Here is a 19396-nt window from a genome sequence, read left to right as displayed (position 1 = left end):
AGGGAGAGGGGAATGGTTATTGATGACCAGCTTTGTTTGCCCCCCGAACCGTTTATTAAAATCCAACGCGGGTGATTAACCTCTCTCTCTCTCTCTCTCTCTCTCTCCCGAGTTGTGCGTCGTCCTGCCAGCTACCAGGCGAAACACCTCCGCGTCCGCTACACCGTCTGTGTATATGGGATTGACCGGGGAACCGTTTATTAAAATCCAGCACGGTTATCCGCGTGCTACTAGGCGGGCCTCTTCGCTTCATGAATTAGAATGATGCACGGATTTCTCTCTCTCTCTCTTTTTTTCTTTTTTTCTTTTTTTTTTTCGATCTTCTGCTCGCCGGATTGAGCAATTAACGCATTGCGAATGACTCGGGACACACGGATAAATTCGTCGGGCGAAATATGAATTTCCTTTTGCGGGGGATTTTATTGATCGTAAATGGAAGAACGATGTTGTTGCAGCGTTTCCCAATTTGCGAGTCGCGACCTTCAGAAGTGTCGTGAAGAGGTTTCTTTTTTTCTTCTTCTTCTTTTTTCGTGATTATTTATATATTTTGGGGGACATGTTCGAAGTCGTCGGTTGAGATTTATTTATCGAGCTGTGAGAAATTTAAGTTCGTTTAATATTGTTAAATAGATAGGATTGTGGGGATTTTATGTTGTGTTGTGTTATTATTTAGAAAAATGCGACTTTTAAATTGATTCTTGTAAAAATTTTGAAAATTTTAGACATTAATGTTAATAGCGTATTAAAACTGAAGAAATGTTGAGTAGTTTTCGTAAAAAAATTCGTAATGTCAAGTTTGAATTTAGGAAGGACATTATTTGTGAGGTGAAAGAAGGGAAGTAAGTAACCGTATATAATATTCCACGTTCCAAATTGCATTGCCTTATCGGTTGGCCCTGTGCCCTATAATATCAAGATAACCTTCGTTTATATACGAAAAATAGTAATTCGACGATATCAGATAATTTTCCTTATGCTCAATCTCTTAACTTTCATAATCTCGCATTTGAGGTTATTTTGAAAATGGAATCGTATTATTTGCTTCCAAATTTTTCACGTCCAATCATTACGAATAATACTCGTATAAACTATAATATTTAATATTAACCAGCATGATAATTAAATTTTTGAATTTTAATTCGTATTAAGATTGATTGAATTATCTTATTCATTATTATTTATTTTTGTTTATTATTTGTTGTTTATTGTTGATTAGTTTTTTTCATTGAATCCATAAGATTACAAAATTTAATCATTCGACAATTTACAAATCAAAATTATCGAAAATTAACGATATTAAATTATAAACCGACAAAAAAAAAATTTACGTCCGACATATCTACTTTTATTCTCTCCTTCTTAAGACAACACTTTTTATCAGAAGGAACCGGATCGATGCACAATGCATAATACACGGTAGCCTAATGCGATAATATTAGACACAGAGTTTTATTTTGCCCCGATCAATCATCGAAAATCCGTATTTCACTCGTTTCCAAAAAAAAGAACACCATTTTTAAACTAAATAAGGCGAAATTATTGAAATTGTTGAAATTCCAATATAAATAGATGCATAATATTAAAATTCGACGAATATACCAAATTGTTCGCGAAAAATTTGTTTACAATAATGAATGATAAAAGAGAGATTTGAATTTTATTTTAAAAGTTTCAATGTTTGCATTTGAGATCTTTCCAATAAATACTGGGACTGAAAAAATAATATTTGTTCCCATTGAAACATTCTATTTTTTCTTTATTGAAATAATTTTTTTAGAAGAAATATGGAACATCGATAAGAAGTTTCTCGTTATTATTTATAGCAAAAATTTAAACGCATATATATAAAATATGTGGAATGTTGTTTTAACTCTGTTAAAATATGAATTTTTATAAATATTCGCAAATTTATTATCAAATAATTTTTTAGGTAAATATACCATCTTGTATATGTTATAATAATCTGGTTAATTACATCACTCGTTAAAATTTTTAACTGAAAAAGGATTGTTGAATAAACCAGATTGTGGATTCCTTACTTTTTTAACTTCAATTTTTGTAACTTTGTTTTTTATTTTCCAAAATTCAAAATTTCATGCGATTGAAAGCATTGTGCAAATGTACTTGATATTTTAAGAAATGAAAACTTTCAGCTTCGAAATATCATCATCGATACAACACTTACATATCTCTTTTTAAAAGAATCATTTTTAAATATACTTGCTTTACTCCTTAAAAACATAACATAGAACAACTTTTGTAAAAATAATTTTATCATCTTCATCATCATCATTGTTTAAACTGAATATTTAAACCTTTATGATTTATTATTTCACATTATTTATATATATATTATATACATATTTTATTACTAAATAATAAATATTCAAATCAAATATAAAAAGCGATAAACTTTATATCTTAAAAAAACAACTTAAAATAATTTTTATAATTATGATCTCAAAACATAGATTAGACGATATTTCACAATTACAAATTTGTTATTTCATTATTGGAAAAAAATTAATAAAAAGTACTAATACGAAGTGAAAACATTGTTAATTTCCTATATAAATAAGTTTTATAAATATTTCTACATTTATAGTTTCATTAAATCCAAAATCTTTATTTAGATTGAAAAATTATTATTTATTGTTGGAGTATATAATTTAAGTATCAAAATTGATTTAGATTTATAAAGTTGCCCCATATATGTTATCGCGGTTTAAATAACAATTAACAATAACAATTAAGCATCGTCTTTCACCTTTTATTGTAAGAGAATAATATATCCATAAGAGAAAATTCTCTGAAGGAAAAGACTCTAAACTAGGATTGAGAAGAACGATGGAGGAGTCACCTGGATGATGTTCACGTGACATTAGAACGCGGTCCTGCTGAGAATATTAATTACGTTTCCCCCCCTCTGGGTGATCCTCTGTATATCTTGGTAGCTCCTAGCTTTGAAAGCCATACTCTTTTTCGCTCGTCTCACAAATTAATCATAATTAGCGGTGAGATGTCCTCCATTCGTTATCAAGAGAGATACATGAGAAGAGGGAAGGAGAGGCAGAAATGGCGAAGAAAAAAAAGAGTTGATGGATATTAAGTAAGGTTAAAACAGATGATGAAGAGAGGAGAAAAAGGAGGAGAAGAAAAGAAATCAATTGATCGAAACATCTTTTATAACTTAATCTTTTTTTTCCTTTGCATAATAAATTAATTATTGAATATTAGGATCTTATTAATATGATAGATACATAACTTATATCGGATCGGATTTCATAAGTGACGTATTCTTAAAAATATTTAAATACTTATGCTTTAATCTATAATTTGCTTCTCATTCTTCAAACATTTTACATTTTTTTAAAAAATATTTTCTCCTCTTAATTATAATACTTTGTTTTAATGTCAATTTAAATTAATTTACAATTTCGCAAATTTAAAAAGTTTTGATGAATGAAAAGTAAGAAATAATTTGATTAACTGGTCGATATGTAATATCGGTTCAATTCGCAATTATTTCTATATATATATCAATAAGACAAAGATATTAAAAATTATCTTATCTTTCCTCTAAAACACGAACACCTTTATTTTAACGAAATTACAAATGTTTATTTTCCCGAATTCTTCTCCCCCAAAGAATCGTTTAATCGCGAATTATCCTATAAACCGTGGTAAACGAATATCGTGGTATCGAGGCCCGCGAAGGTTATAAAAGCGAAACATTCAATTAGACCGTTCGTTCATCGCGAATCGTCGCTCATCCGCATTTCCCCCGTTCGCGGAAGGTATCAAAAGTGGCTGGCAGGATATAAACAGGTCGGAGGCACGCATCCAGGGGAATCGCGATGGAATACCTACATTAGAACTTGAAACTTGCAATAGAACGGGCTATAATTATTCCATGTTCCGCGGAATAAGCCCGCCCGTAACAACCGAATTTGCATTTGGATACAATCGGGGATCCCGTGGAACTAACAGAACTCGGTGGTTGAAGAGGAACATTTCCGGCGGACAATTAGAAATAATGGGTGTTCGACGTCGACGTACCAATCATTGTTAATTGACATCGGAGTAGCTGCGAAACGATTCGTTCGACGTGAGGCCCCGGCTGGGGCCCCTTGGTTCCTCGAAAATTGCGCGCAATTTCGCTCGGGAAAATAAAATTAAGAGGGCGTTGAAGATTTTAAAAAGTCCACGTCTGGATCCTCGTCCCCGTAGAGCAGCGATATTCAATGTGCCGCGCGTAGGGATTTTTTTATATTTTTATAAAAAGAAAAAAGAAAAACCTGTTCAGTAGGGACAAAATTTGGAAATGAAGATTAAGAATAATTCGTGAATAAAAAGAAATAATTATTTGATTGAAAAAAATTCATTTTCAGCGATGTATGGATCGGTTGTATGTATAATTGTATGTATTAATGATTCGTGAAGATTAATGCGAAGAAATAAATGAATAAGATTCTAAAAAGATTTTCCAAAAAGAGAGTAAAACGAAATTTTCTTCTCTCGTGTCATTGAATGCATACGTAATTATTCATATGTAACAATAATGGGGAAAATAATTATTTTATTGTTCCTTTGAAGCAAAAAATAATGATAAATCAAACTATGAATAATATTGTTTTAGAAGCTTAAATTTATTTATAAAGGGAAAATATGGACTTTTAAACAAATAATATTTAACTTTGATGAACAAACAACTTATATTCACTAAAAGAAATTTTTTAACATTATACATAATTCCTGATTACATATACAATATATATAATAAATGTGATATATTAATACGTAAAATTTTATTAAATTATTACTTTACTCTTTCCTATTATTGCAACAATAAAACATATAATATGCAATATATCGAAATTAATCATTCAATTAAAAATGTAATATAAACACAGAATAGTAGAGAAGAGAGGAGTTTAGAGAAATATTTATTCGATTGTAATAAAGTGAAATAGATTGATCTAAGAGATTTTGAAATTAGAACGCATTAGCAGCTAGTTTTTCTGATAAGCTTCGGCATATATAAAACTTTAGAATGATATCTGCTGGAAGATAATCAAGGAAAAAGGTTGTTATTATTATCTTCCTTTCCATCCTTGTAAACTTGATTCCTTTTATAAATATCAGATTTGAAGAAAATTGAATATCTATGAATTGAAATTGATAATTTTATTGAAAATAATTAAAAATTGCTTATTTGAAGTTGACATATCATTTCATATCTATTTGAAATATATTTAATTGGTGAATCGAAATTCAAATTTTGAATTGGAATTTTTTGAAATTGAATATACATATATATTTCTTTATATCACAATTTTTTTTTTCAAAATAAATTTATTTAAAAAATCCTATATTATTCAAAAAAAGAAGTAAAAAAATATTATTTATTCCATTTCAAAAATCTGCTTTCCACAGCTTCGATGCATAGAAACTTTTTTTGTTGATACTTTTTAAAAGTAATCCAATCTATTGGACAATTTGCAAAATGCACTCGATTCACTCACGAGATTAATTAATTATTTTGAAATGATTGTATCATGCATAGATACAGAAATATTAATTTTAAATATTAATTAATATTTGGAAATTTTATTGTTTTTCAAAATTGTATTTGATTGAACAAAGATATTGTAAAAGCTATAAAATAATTGAGTCTTTTATTATAGTGTTGTTTAATCTTTATAGATCATGGTCAACTAAATACGTATATGTGTTGTTAATTCATCGAGAATCCTCAATAGAATAAATTGATTTATTGATCCTATTTTGCTTTTCCTTCATCGATCTGAGTCAAATATATGTTTTGATATACAATGTTATTTTAAAGTATATTGCAGTATATTTTAATATAAATACGTTCGATTGCAAAGTAACATTACAATAAAAATAAATAATAAATGCAAAAATCAATATTTTTTCCATTTTCGAAATGATGTTATAATTTGTTTTTTCTTTTTTATTATTTTTAATACAAAAAACAAAGGAAATCACTTCAATATTCTAATAAAATTCTATAAAATTAAGATCTAATGACGAAATTACGTAACTTTAAAATGTATATAAAAATAATCATATACTTATCTTATTATATATAAATAAAAAATATATTAAAATTATAATTTTAATAGAAAATTGATGTTTTTTTTTTTTGTAACGAAATAAAATTATCATTAATTTAATTAGTTTAAAAGTACATATGAAATTTTTATATACTTAATAAAAAATATATATCATAATTGAAGATTTATCGACGTTTAAATGTTGGCATTTAAGACATTCGTTTCTATTTATCGTTTCTATTCATTCGATGCAAATTATGTAAGCTTATAGTTATACAAGATAAATACGATTTTAACGAGAAAATAGAAATTACGTGAGCTAATAATTCGTGAGAAACCAGACCGAGCATTTTCATAATTACCGCCGCGCCGATCGAATCGGTAATTTTCCGGAAACGATTGGGAAACACATGTTGTCGAGAAGGGATTACGTGCCTGTGATGTTTATCACGTGGAAACACGTCATTATGTTCCACCTCATTTTCGTCCGTCGTCGTCCAAATATCGATAATTTTGTAAGTGCTTTGCCGATTCATGATTATAAGCTCAAATTGAGCATCCCAACAATTTTATGGAACATGGAAAGTTAATAAGATTTACAATGTTATTCGTCATTCATATATTATACACTTGCATATTTTTATTGATTGCATTCCTCAGCGCTATTTCTTTTATTCGTTAGAAATTTTTAGAGAAATTTAACATTATAAATATAGAATTTAAAAAGAAATTAATGAATATTTAGTTAATTGATAATCTTAATCTAATTTTTAATTAATCAAAAGGATTGCATTTTTGATTGATGAAATTTAAAATTAAAATAAAAATTATATAAGAAAAAAAGGAATACAATAGAAAGTTTGCATTTTAATAATAAAAATTTAGAAAACAAAGAGTTCGAGGTATTCGAACTTAGCTATATCTTGAGCTGAAATTCATGTAGAAATTTTTTTTCTTTACTTCATATTACAAATGATCCTTTAATTATTTAATAAAAAATTGCAAAATAATAAGAATTTTGAATTTAAATTGCATATAAAATTAATGAAAAATAAAGGTAATGTAAATATTCTAAGTAAAAGATATCCTCCATTTTAAAAAAAAAAAATTTCGCACATTTTAATATTTTTTTCAAATCCATTATTATTGATTAAATTTTTTTTTTATTCAATATTCTTCATCATATTTATTTTTCTTATTATTAAAATAAATAGAAATAACGGTATTTCGATAATCTTAGTAATGAGAATCTTTACTTCTCTTCCATGTATAATGATCTTTTATTAAATTTAGGAAATTATTATAGATTGGTATTATTGGTACTACTTCAAATGAAAAATTAACGTGTACATGAATTAATAAACGATCATGAATTATTGCGAGAATTTTATATCATACGATATTATAAAAAAAACTAATTACTTTTTTATTTTATAATATTATACTTATATTTCTTATTTAGGATTATTTTATAATGATTATTTCTTTCATCAAATTTAAAGTAACTAGAAAACAATTCATTATTTGATATTGCTATTGTTTTAAATGAATCGATCGATATTATCTATTACATTTTTCACAAATATCACAATTCCACAATTCACAATCATTATATAAACATTATATTTCATGCTCACAAATCGCTTTAATCGAAAGCAGGATCCATTCTCTAATTAAGTAAAATTCTCGAAAGTAAAGGGTTAATGAATAATTAGCACCGCGCAAACTCGCTATCGGGGGTGGGTGGCCACGAAAAGGAGTAGTACGCGTGAAACAAGAACCGCCCCTCGGTTATAATTAGTGGTCACAGTATTGGGAACAGAGGAGAAAGCCAGAAATCCGCCAGTTTTCGAAGGGGTCGACGCCCACGATGCTTTTCCATTAGACGCGAGAATTCGCGCCTGCGCCCCTCGATTAATTACGGACAGGGTTGCCAATCGGAAAGAGAGCCGGGAAGCGCCGCGCAAACGCGCTAATGATAATTACTGACCAACGAGGCAGCGCCCACTCTGGACCAATCGTAGGATACTGGTCAGGGAAAGAAACGATCGAAGAGAGAGGAAGAGTTTGTTACAAGATAAAGATAGAACGAGAATAAGCAAAGATTTGAACGAGGATACTTAGAAAAAACTTGTTTTGGACATATTATTTTTACAGATTTGATTTTTAATCGATATGGAAATAATAAATAGTAGATAATAATAGAACTTGTAAAAAAAAATATAAAGCTTTGTGATAATATTGGTGTTTTTATAAAGTGCGATCTATCGAATTATTCGATATATTTTATTTAAAATAAAGATAAAAAATAATTTTGAATAATAAAATATTTTTAAATTACTTTTGCTATTTGAGTTAATAATATATGTTACAAGTACACGCACAATGCAAATTTGCATAATAAAGATAAATAGATATAATATTTATTATATCGATAATACCTTATAAATATTTCAAAATTTATCATAAATATTCTTATCATATATCTTTGTTATTTTATTGGTATTACAATTAATACCAATTGGAAAAATTCAATAGAAATATATAAACAATATATAGCTACAAATGATAAAATCTGTAAATATATAATATATTTCAAATATTCAAACGTATTACATGTTAATCGCATTTATAAAGTATTTAAAATTCATAAAAATAATATAAATATATAGTAAATAGATTATTTTATTTTATTATTTATTATTCATCTCATTTATGAAAAATAATACATTTATAAATATTATTTTTCCATTAAAATCATTTCAAGTAATAACTTCAATAACTTTAATTCAAATATAGACGTTTTTAAATGCCAAATTCTCGTTGGTATTTTAGCTATGTAATTGCTCATCCCTTCTTAAAATGCATTAAAAGTGCATCTATTGAAACATCTTCAAAGTAAAGGAATTTGTCTTAAAAATAATTAACTTAACGGATATTAATTATCCATTTATAATAAATAAAATATAGAAAAAGTAACAGAAAAGAAATAAGTTAATGAACAATTCTTAAAAATCATAAAAATTAATGCAAATAATCTTTGAATAGTATATTTCTTTTAACGAATTCGTGTAAAAAATATAAAGAAGAGAGTTCATATAATGAGGATTTGAAACATGCTGTCATTTACAGAATTATACTTCAGTATTTACAAAGAAAGAAAATAATAGTGATTAATGGCACCCTATTCTTAGTAACTAGCTTTATTATTTTTACATTAACTATGTCTCTCAGAAAATATCAAAGTAAAGAAAAGAAAAGAACCGATCGAATTATGATTGGGACAAAAATTTTTAAAATTCACCCTTACTATGCACGCGATAGATTTAATAATAAATAATACCAAACCAATTGCAACATTGCATAAAATAATCTTTTTTCAGTTTTGATTAATTTATTATATTATACTCTAATTTGTTATATTATTGAATAATGTTTAATTCAAAAAATAAATTTCTTTCCTTAAATAAGAATTCGAAATACTTTTTTTTTTTTTTTTTTAATAAAAAAACAAAATATTACTCTAAAGAATTACTTACTTATACTTATTTTATATATCTATATAAAATAATATTAAATGAAAATACATGAAATTTAATTCAATTCACATTTTTTTCTATAATCATTTTTTACAATATAAAATGAAGAACAAATTTTTTCCTGTTATTTTAAAAATATCGATATTATTCTATTTTATCAAATAGACTATGAAAAAACAATCTAAACCATTGTGCGATGTCAATGAAATTAAACAATAGTCATAAAATAATTGTCAAAATCGAATATATCAAAAGAAGATTGCAACGGAAAATTATTTCCCATTTTCGATTTACTTCCCAATCACCCTTTCCCAAACATGGCTGGTACACTCGTCGAACGCATCGAATCTCGCTCGAATGATCTATCCGATACAAAAATAAACAGCTCGCCACGATGAGAGTTAAAGAGGAAAGCAAAAAGCATCCCTTCGTAACAACGTGTCGGCGATACAGGCATGACGAACACATCTTTCCCGTATATATCAGTATAAACCGGTATTTCCATAGGACAGGGAACAGAATTGCGTAGGAATGGTCCAATTGCAATCCTACGAATTACGTATGCACGAGTGTTGTCGTTCGTAAAGTCGCGCGCTCGTATAAATCGAATGATATGAGCCGAACGAACCGACCAATCAGAATGGTTGTTTTAACGCCAGATAAAAACTTGTCGCAGTCCGTCGCTACCATTTAACCTAACGATCGACGAACGTGTGTTCCCCACGAACTCACGCATTGTATTTACAAGACGTTTCACGTAACCGAGCGAAAGATTATATTTTTAGGATCTTGTCTTAATTTCCTAGATAGAATTTGCAAAAAACCTACCTTTCTGATTTCGATAATTTTTTAATATTTAAAAAAACATGTTACAGAAGACAAGATTCTAAACGAGTTTTTTAATCGTTATAAATCCTTTAATTTTTTTGCTGTGACACTCTCAATTCTTTGGATTCTATCTTCTAAAGAATCTATCTTTTTTTTTTTTTTTATTGATCAATTTATCCATAAACTCTTTCCTCAATTTTAATAATTTTGAAATATAGTTGTCAATAACATCGTTATAAACAATTTCTTCTTATTATATATAATCATTAATCGATTATATATATATATATCGATTATTGGTTTTCGAGTTACTTTCAATAAATTTTTAATATTCTATAATTCAATTTTATTTATATATGTGCATCTATGACAGGATATATATTAATATACGATCGCTACTTATCATGTAACACATGTAAGTTTTTTTTTTATGAATTTAAATATATTCCTTTGATCATACAATTCGGATTATATTTATCCGATATAAAATAGAAATCTTTGACGACACAAATATTTGTCTAAATTTGATTTTATATTCAAGGAACATAACTCGATAGGAGATGGCACGTGAAATTTTTCTGGAATTTGATATATTTATTTATCTGTTTTATACGTAATATAAAAAGAATTCAACGATATATAGTATATGCAGTAGTATATTCAATGATTTTGTATACCAAAAGTTTTTTTCGAATAACTCAAAAATTTAAAAAAGTCGATTGCTGGTTACGTATAAAAGAGAAAGTTATTCAAAATAATATTCTTTGCAATATATTTCAATATCATCAAAATCAATAAGAAGTCACATCGATTTTTTTGCATATCTACTAATAGATAATTCTATAAACGCTCTTATCCTTTCGGCGTATATATATATATATATTCAACATGTAAGCTGCTTGGTTGGAGCATATATCTGTCCTTTTCTATCTTTTCTATCTTTTATGACGCAACAACTCTTGGGGATCGTATTCGAATCACAGTGTTTAAGGCGTCTAAAATTCAGAAATGTCTCCTAGAAAGAGGGGGATTTTCTGTAGCTGGCGCCGAGAAGAAACGAGTTATAAAAGCGTGTATTTCCCTCGCGAATAGTCCACTTCGTGCTATATTCTTCCGCGACAATCTTGCTGAAAATCAGACAGTGTTCTCGAACTCTTTGCAAAATTACAAACCGATATAATGTATCTTCACGTAAAAATTTTAAATATTACAATTTTATTTTATTAAATTAAATGTTTAAAAACTTTATAAAAATAGAGAAAATTTTCGAGAATTCAAAATTTTGACGTTTTCAATGATTCATGTTTAATTTTTGTTAATTCTTCTTATTTTAAAGTTATTTAGAATTTTTGAAAAAGAATTATTTTAACATGATATAAATTAATATGATTAAAGAAAAAAATAAGCTTGTTAAAATCAATCATAGTATAAACGTATTAAAAATAAGTTATAAATTCACGAGTTTCATAAAAGTATGGACATAATTAATGTTATAATAATATTTTTTAAATAATTTAAAAACAAACACACATAAATCATAGAAATGATTTTAAAAAATTAATTGACCAGTAAATCTTAAAATTGTTTGCTTGTAAATAATAAAAAAATTTGTCGTGCTAATCCCCAATCTTTATTTATAGTTATTTATAATTTTTTATATTTTTTTCTGCTTATATAATATTTTGCTTAAAAAAAAATACTATCAATCCTATATATTATGGATTCACAATATTTAATGTGACATGACACGATTAAATAATAAAATTATTATTCTAAGTATATTATTATACTATTCTATTACACTATTATATATTGAATATTCAAATTCAGAATATTTTCTTGCATTTACAAGAACGTTATTTTTCGACATAATCAATAATAAGAATTTTTTTCTTCATCGACTTCTCGAACAATTTCTTTACGGTCGCGACTTGTCACAACGGAACATTGAATTCTTCAAAAATTGACGCGAAAAAACAAAAGATAAAGACATAAAGAATATTGCAATTTCCTCGCTAGCGCCCTCTTTCTTTCATCGCAACATGCGCAGAAGACGTTGCATGAAGAAGAAACCGAATTGGTTCGAATATGCGACGTGTCTAATATCTACGTCTCTGTGGTGCGCACACGCTGCTTCATCGACAGTGTTGAGTCACGACGAATGCAACATAACGTTTCAAGATTGCTCGAAAAAAAGAGTAAAATGAATAATATTTCTAGGGATGAAACATTTTGAAACTAACGAAAAAAGGAAAAAATAAGATGAGTGGAAAATAAAAAAATCAAAAAAAAAAAGAAAAAAAGAATAGAGAAAAAGAAAAAGTCTCGTATACAATTCCATTTAAGAATTCCTACGCATTCTCTCTTATCGCGGGACGAATCCCTATCTTGTTTAACTCCTAGATGAAATTAGACAAAATAACAGACAACTATACTCGATACTTAGTCAATATCTAATACTTTTTCCCGTTTCCGCGTTCTTATCTGGCAGAGGATAACTTGCAAAACTTCAACGTGTATAATAGTAATTATTGTCCGCTGGATATTCCTATCCAACCTCCCTTGGCGTTCTCCGACCTCCACTGCCACCACCACCGCCACCACTACAAGACTGGCGTGGCCTCCCCTCCACCGTTCATGGACAGGGTGGTCCATGGTCCACGCCTACCCAACATCCCTAGCTCGAAGCTACGTCCGCCTTCCCCTCTTTTCTTCTTCTCGCTTCCCTCTTGTGCTCTTCGGTCCGTCTCGCATCCTCTTCGGGATTTCTCGTTTCTCACATCCGCGCTGCAAGTCGAGAGAATGAGCAGAAAGAGAAGGAGCGAAAAGCCAGCTAACGAGACTACATCGCCACGGTAGGGAGAATGCTAAATAGACGCTACGTTTCTCTCTGTCTTCTTTACTTTTCTCGTTTTCCTTCATAGGAAATCGTTTTCGTCTCTTTTTCTCACTATATATCTCTTTCTCTTCCCCGTGTTCTCCCCACCATCGCAATACCCCCTCTGCGCGGTGGCTTCTCGTAAACCGATGATATAAGCTAGCCCCCACCGTGACAAACGAGCGTTGACGGGAACGACCGAACGAATCCGAGAGTTGTCTACATTATCGTCGCGGACGCACACTAGCTGCGCACACGCTGTGTCGAGCGTATCGTTTCTCGGTTATATCCGTGTCTCGTTTTCCTCGTCGCACTTGTACGTGAACCCCGAGAGCGTCGATTATACAATCGTGGTAGAAAAAAGAAAAAGGATGGAAACTAGAGAAAGTATGAGAAGCAACAATATCGAAATGAAGAACCTTTGACTCTTTCTTCGTCCATTTTCTTTTACATAATCTCAAGACTTTTTAAATTACGATTCTTTTTCCTCTGATAAGATTGCAAATTATATTACATACATTTTTGCGTTATCCATTTACATGAATGGAAATTTAATATGTCTGAAATTCAAAATAAAAACAACTTAATAAAAATATGATACGATTTGTAATTTGGAATAATATAAAGATAAAATGTTGATTTGAATCTTAGATTCAAAAAACATATAAATAGTACAAGATTTAATTATTAGCGACTTAATTACTATTCTAGTCTATTCGAATTTTTAACTTTTTTGAACTTGATTCTTTTAACAAATATGAATTAATATACTTGTAAGTAAATAATCTAGAATTTTAAATTCTTATTTAAATTTATATTATATTTAATATCGAGTTTTAAGATTTTAAATGTTTGACTTTTAATATTTTTATTAAAAAGTAATAATAATAAATATAATTAATGTATTAAATTTCAATTTTTTTATAATAGCAAAAAATTATTATAAACTAAATAGCAAAAATATTTATTTCTATAACAAACTACTTAATTTCTATCTTTTATAATTTAAAAGTGAATAAAATAGTTTGACAAAAGATAGTTTATAATCGAACAATTCATAAAGAAATACTTATATCTTAAAATATCGATAATACTTTTGATATTTCCAAAACCGTTTGATATACATATATCGATGATATTAATAATGCTTCATAACAGAAAATACAATTTATATAACCGTTCCATTATTAATGTTTATAGCGAATTGTCAATAAATATATACTGAGAGATCGTAATTAAAAGTATCATTTGAGCGATTTGAATTTGTAAACATTCGAAAAACTTTTTGAAAGGAAAGTTGGCAAAAGATGGATAGTTTTACGATAGATTTATCAAATCGTAATCATGATTTTTTTGCTTCTCAGCAATTCAAAATATATTTTTCACACTTCCAGACACTGATTGATATATGTTATATATCATGATAATAAAATAATTTTGATTAGAATTGATTATTGAATTAAATGAAGTTTTAAATATAAGTTAAAATGATCCGTTTTTAATTAAGTTATAATTAAATTGTAATTAATAAAACTATGCGAATACATATTTTAAGAATGATATTGATCTGTTTTTTAACGAAAATTCCTTTTCCAGTAGAACAAGATTCTTCTTTTAAAATAATTTCTTGTAAAAAATAATTAATATTAAATACTTGTTTATCTAAATATTTATTTTCATGTACAATTAATATATCATAAAATTGAACACATATAATATATATGTAATATGAATACACATATGTTATACCTATATAATAAAAGAAACTTTGAAAAAACTTTTAAAATATAAATTATTTTTTATTTTCATCATTATATATTTTACCTTATCTTTATCTTTTGTATATTTAACCGCGAATACTAAAATCCCAAATTTTGAACAATAATAATAAATTGCTTATATATGATATTTTTTCATAGAAAAGAATCGTTCAATCAATCAAACGTTCAACAAATCAAAATCAATGAAATTATTCATAAAACAAAATTTAGAAAATTAAAAAAGAGAAAAATAAAAAAGAGCACAACTACGTATAGATATATAACTAATTAAGTTGCACAATGAGAGATGATTTTTACGATGTGGTTGAAAGGCAATCTAGAGCAACAATGTAAGAAAAATGAGCAAGAAAGGGGAAAGAAAGATGACACAAGGAGGAAGAATAAAAAGAAAAAGAAGAAAGGTCAGGATAACGCGTTATGCTCGTTCAGAACGACAAACGAAGGTAAGGATGACTAGACAGATTTGAATGTTGCCCCAATCAGATCCCATGTCACTCGGTTCATTAATCCATTCAAGGTGTACTTCGAAAAGTTTCACGTTATATTACAATGTTACACCGATTTCGAATGTAACGATGTGAATATTATAATAGCGTTCAGAACTTGAGGAATCTCGAGCGTGACAAGATTCAATCAAATTATAATTGTACGTCGATGTACCTCTTAAAGCAGTTTACGCTGATTCGAACTTTGCATCCATAAATACACGTTTGTTATGTCCTTATAGAACTGTATTAACGTCTTGAAGACTGAATACATATAGTCAACCACAAAAATCTTTGCATACATTCTATGTATTATTATTGTTACTGATTATATTATATGTTAAGAAATAAATATTTCAAGAAATAGTTTATTTTAATCTTGTTATGAAAATATAATTTTCGTTTAAAAATTCGAATATACATGTACATTATGAACAAAGATTTTAAGAATACATGCTTAATATTTTAAACGTTATCGAAATTGTTTTAAATCTCAAATTATAATGGTCATCAATTTAGATCTAAAATTTTGTAATTATCATTTCCAGTTTCTACTTCAATTACAATTTATTACAAAAATTCTTATTTTTCTCTTAAAGTTTGATTTTCTCTAAATTTATAATATTTTAACTTAGATATGTTTTCCATTGGTTTCTAAATACAAACGCAAACATTAAAATCGTACATGAAAACAGAGATACGACCAGACGCATCTCGCATCGATTGTCGTTAGGTGTGTTTCTTCGTAATGTTAGCGTACCTTCGATTATTTGCGCGCCCGGTATCGAAAAGACGAAGGAAGATAGATCATGAGTAAAACGATTGTGGTAAAAGAGAAAGAAATACGTATATCGAGAGCTCCATGGCAATCCAGCAGAGAGCAGCACGGCTGAAACGAGGGATTTGCAAACAATAGGCCCGTAGCGGGGTGGATTCTTTAGATGGCGGCTTGATACGCATCGCATTTACATATTATTGCTATTATTAGGTAAACGGTCCTTCGAGCGCCTCTTTAACACTACGCGCTCGCCCTTCGAGGTATTTTACGAGCAACCGCGAGAGGTCCCCACCGATAAAAGCCGAGGCCATAGTGAACTGAACCAGCGCCGTCTGTCGGCCAAAAAAATTGAACCACCATCGGGCCGAGTGGGTGGCTAGAATTGTAAATAATCGTTCAGAACCGCTGGAAAAAGATCCCTATCATCTTTATACGCGCTACTGTCCCTTTCCATATAGATATCAGTCGTAGACTAACCGTTGCTATTTAAAAACTTATTACAGTCAGCTATTTTAATGTTGATGAGATTTTAAACTCGATATGTAATTATTAATGTAGATACAATGTTTAAACTTTAGTATTGTATTACTGAAATTTGTTATATACAATGCTATGCGTAATTGATATTTAAATTAATTGAAATTGAAATTATTTGCATTGAGAATACAAACAAATAATTAAGCTATTATATTAAATTATACAAAAATTGTAACATAAGTCATATTCACAATACAGATTATGAATATATATAAATATCAAAAGTAATATAGAAATTTTAAAAGTTGATAAAAAAAGAATAATTATATATTTCATTAAGAAAAATTTGAATTTTGTCAGTATATGGTATTAAAAAATAATAAAATATATTGTAATATGATATAATTAAACGATAATTATATAATCAAAATAAATAATGATTCGATTTAAAATTGGCGGAATAAATGAAAATCTTCGATAGAAGATCAGCTTTTTAAACCTGGCAACGCTGTGTAATACGCATTGGACTTCTCTAGACCGCGTGACGCCAAGATCGAAATTAAAGACGCAACTTTCGAAGGTAGGGGGCCCCCGACGACGAAGTCGTGAAAAACAAAAAGGGCGAAGAGAAGAGAGGGATCGGGATCGCTCGATAAAACAGGGCGATGTTGGAAGCACCGATAGGTCCCAAACGATTCTCCATTGGGAGAAACATCGTGACGCGAGGAGAAGGGAGGAGACTACGTACACACAATGGGATCCAAGAAGAGCTGAGAGCAAAAGCGGTGAATTAATTGTCGCTCGCGCCGCCGACGAAGCCGCTACGATCCGCAAGCCTGATTTGTGAGCTGCACGCGTGTATATCGTATGTGTATCTACCCGTTCCTTTTCCTCCCTTCCCCCTATCTCTTTCGTTTTCTCTTTCGTGCGCGTTCTTCCCTTTCCATTTCTTTCATTCTTTACCGGTTGATCGTCTTCGGCGTGCAACAAGGAGATCTGTGTACAGGTTATGCACGATCACGGTGGTTAAGACTGACAATGGAAACAAGTCTAAAGATATTACAAAATAAACGGAGTCAGTGTAAGAGAGATAAAGGAACGAGGAAACAAAAAACAATAATGAAAAAAGATGAATAAAAATATATATAAAGAAAGAAAGAACCGTAAATGAATCCGTGGAAGGAATAAAGAACAAAGTAAAAAAAAAACAGAAAGATGCTACGAAAAATGCAGTAATCGAGTCTCCATATCTTTTTTTTCATCCGTTCCTTTATTCTTTTCTTCTTTTTGTCTCCTGCATCTTCTCTTCCTTCTTCTTCTCCTACTTCATCCTCTTTTTTTATTTTTATTTATTATTCAATAGAGGCCAGGAGAGGTGCTCGTTAATTGATGGCACCGGCTATGCTCAAGCGCAGAGAACGCAAGAGAGGTAGAGAGGGAGAAAAATCGAGGTGGGCCCACGAAGAAGGGGTCCATAAGACCACCATCACCTTATTTATAACGCCGGGGGTAACCGAATTCACGATCAAAATCCCGCGTTCCGCGGCATTGATGGATCGCCACGGCCCGTACATCGTGTTGTGGCAGCGCTGATATTTTCAAGTGAACCCGCCCTCTTTCCTCGTCAGCCCTCGCCATCTACTATTAAGACTTGCCAGAAGATTTCCTCCGATACGGAATATCATCGAATTCTGCAGATTGTGTTCACAAACACGTCAAATCTTTTGATATGCAGTTGCTTTTTATTGATCATGGAAGTTATATCGATCCTTACAATGAGATGTTGAAATATGCGTTATCGTTGCGTTGATTTATTCATATCAAACTTCGGACGACCTCCTTACGTCATCAAATTTTGACGTTTACAATTTTATCTTATGATTTATACATTTAAAATCATACATTTAAACATTAAACGATATGGCGAATAAATGGATAAATTTTATAATTTTCCATAAAATGGAAAATAGAAAAATTTTTATTTTTAATTGCACTTTTTCATTTTCAATATCTATTTATATTTATTATCTAATTTTGATTTTTTTATGTTCAAAGAATGCTAATTTAATTTTTATAATTATACTTTATATTAATTAATAATTTTTTCATAAGATATAATAAAAAAATACATGTTTTTCTGCAGAAAAATTAGGATAATCTAAAAAAAATTATTTTCTTCCACAATTTTGTTGTATTTCCTATTATTATATTATCAGTAGATCATATTACCAAATTTTGATAATATTATATTAAATATTATATTTCATCGATATTGAAATTAATATTTTAATTTTCCATGTAACAAAATAATTCTTTCAGATTACTTGGCCGTGGTTCCATGCATGTTTTTTCTTGCGAACAATTTCAAAAATTGATGGTGGCAAGCGGCTTTTTAGGGCCATGGCATTCGTTGGTAGATTTAGGGGCAGGCGACGGTGCCACCACTGCTCATGTAGCTCACCTCTTCGAAAAAGTTTATGCTACAGACATATCAGCACCGATGAGATGGGCTCTGGCAAAAAGGAAGTTCACGTAAGTCACATTCAATTT

The 19396-nt window shown here is 29.1% G+C and overlaps 1 protein-coding gene across 4 annotated transcripts in view; it reads left to right on the top strand.

Moving 5' to 3' along the window:
* The window catches only part of LOC100871433 (protein-L-histidine N-pros-methyltransferase), a 47761-nt gene that overhangs the window by 19038 nt on the left and 9327 nt on the right, over positions 1-19396 (top strand). For all 4 annotated transcript variants that reach the window (XR_015293385.1, XR_015293386.1, XM_086912416.1 and 1 more), the window contains exon 3: positions 19166-19378. Coding sequence is in view for 2 of the 4 variants with exons in the window: in XM_086912416.1 (XP_086768542.1) it covers positions 19166-19378 (213 nt within the window). In the remaining 2 variants the exon portion in view is untranslated. The remainder of the gene's footprint in view (positions 1-19165; positions 19379-19396) is intronic.

The sequence above is a fragment of the Apis florea genome, unplaced genomic scaffold (genome assembly GCF_048593485.1).
Source record: "Apis florea isolate Af1SG1 unplaced genomic scaffold, ASM4859348v1 contig_3391_pilon, whole genome shotgun sequence".
Taxonomy (NCBI): Eukaryota; Metazoa; Arthropoda; class Insecta; order Hymenoptera; family Apidae; genus Apis; species Apis florea.
The sequence above is the reverse complement of the archived record's forward strand: the minus strand, read 5'-3'. Positions and strand labels throughout refer to the sequence as shown.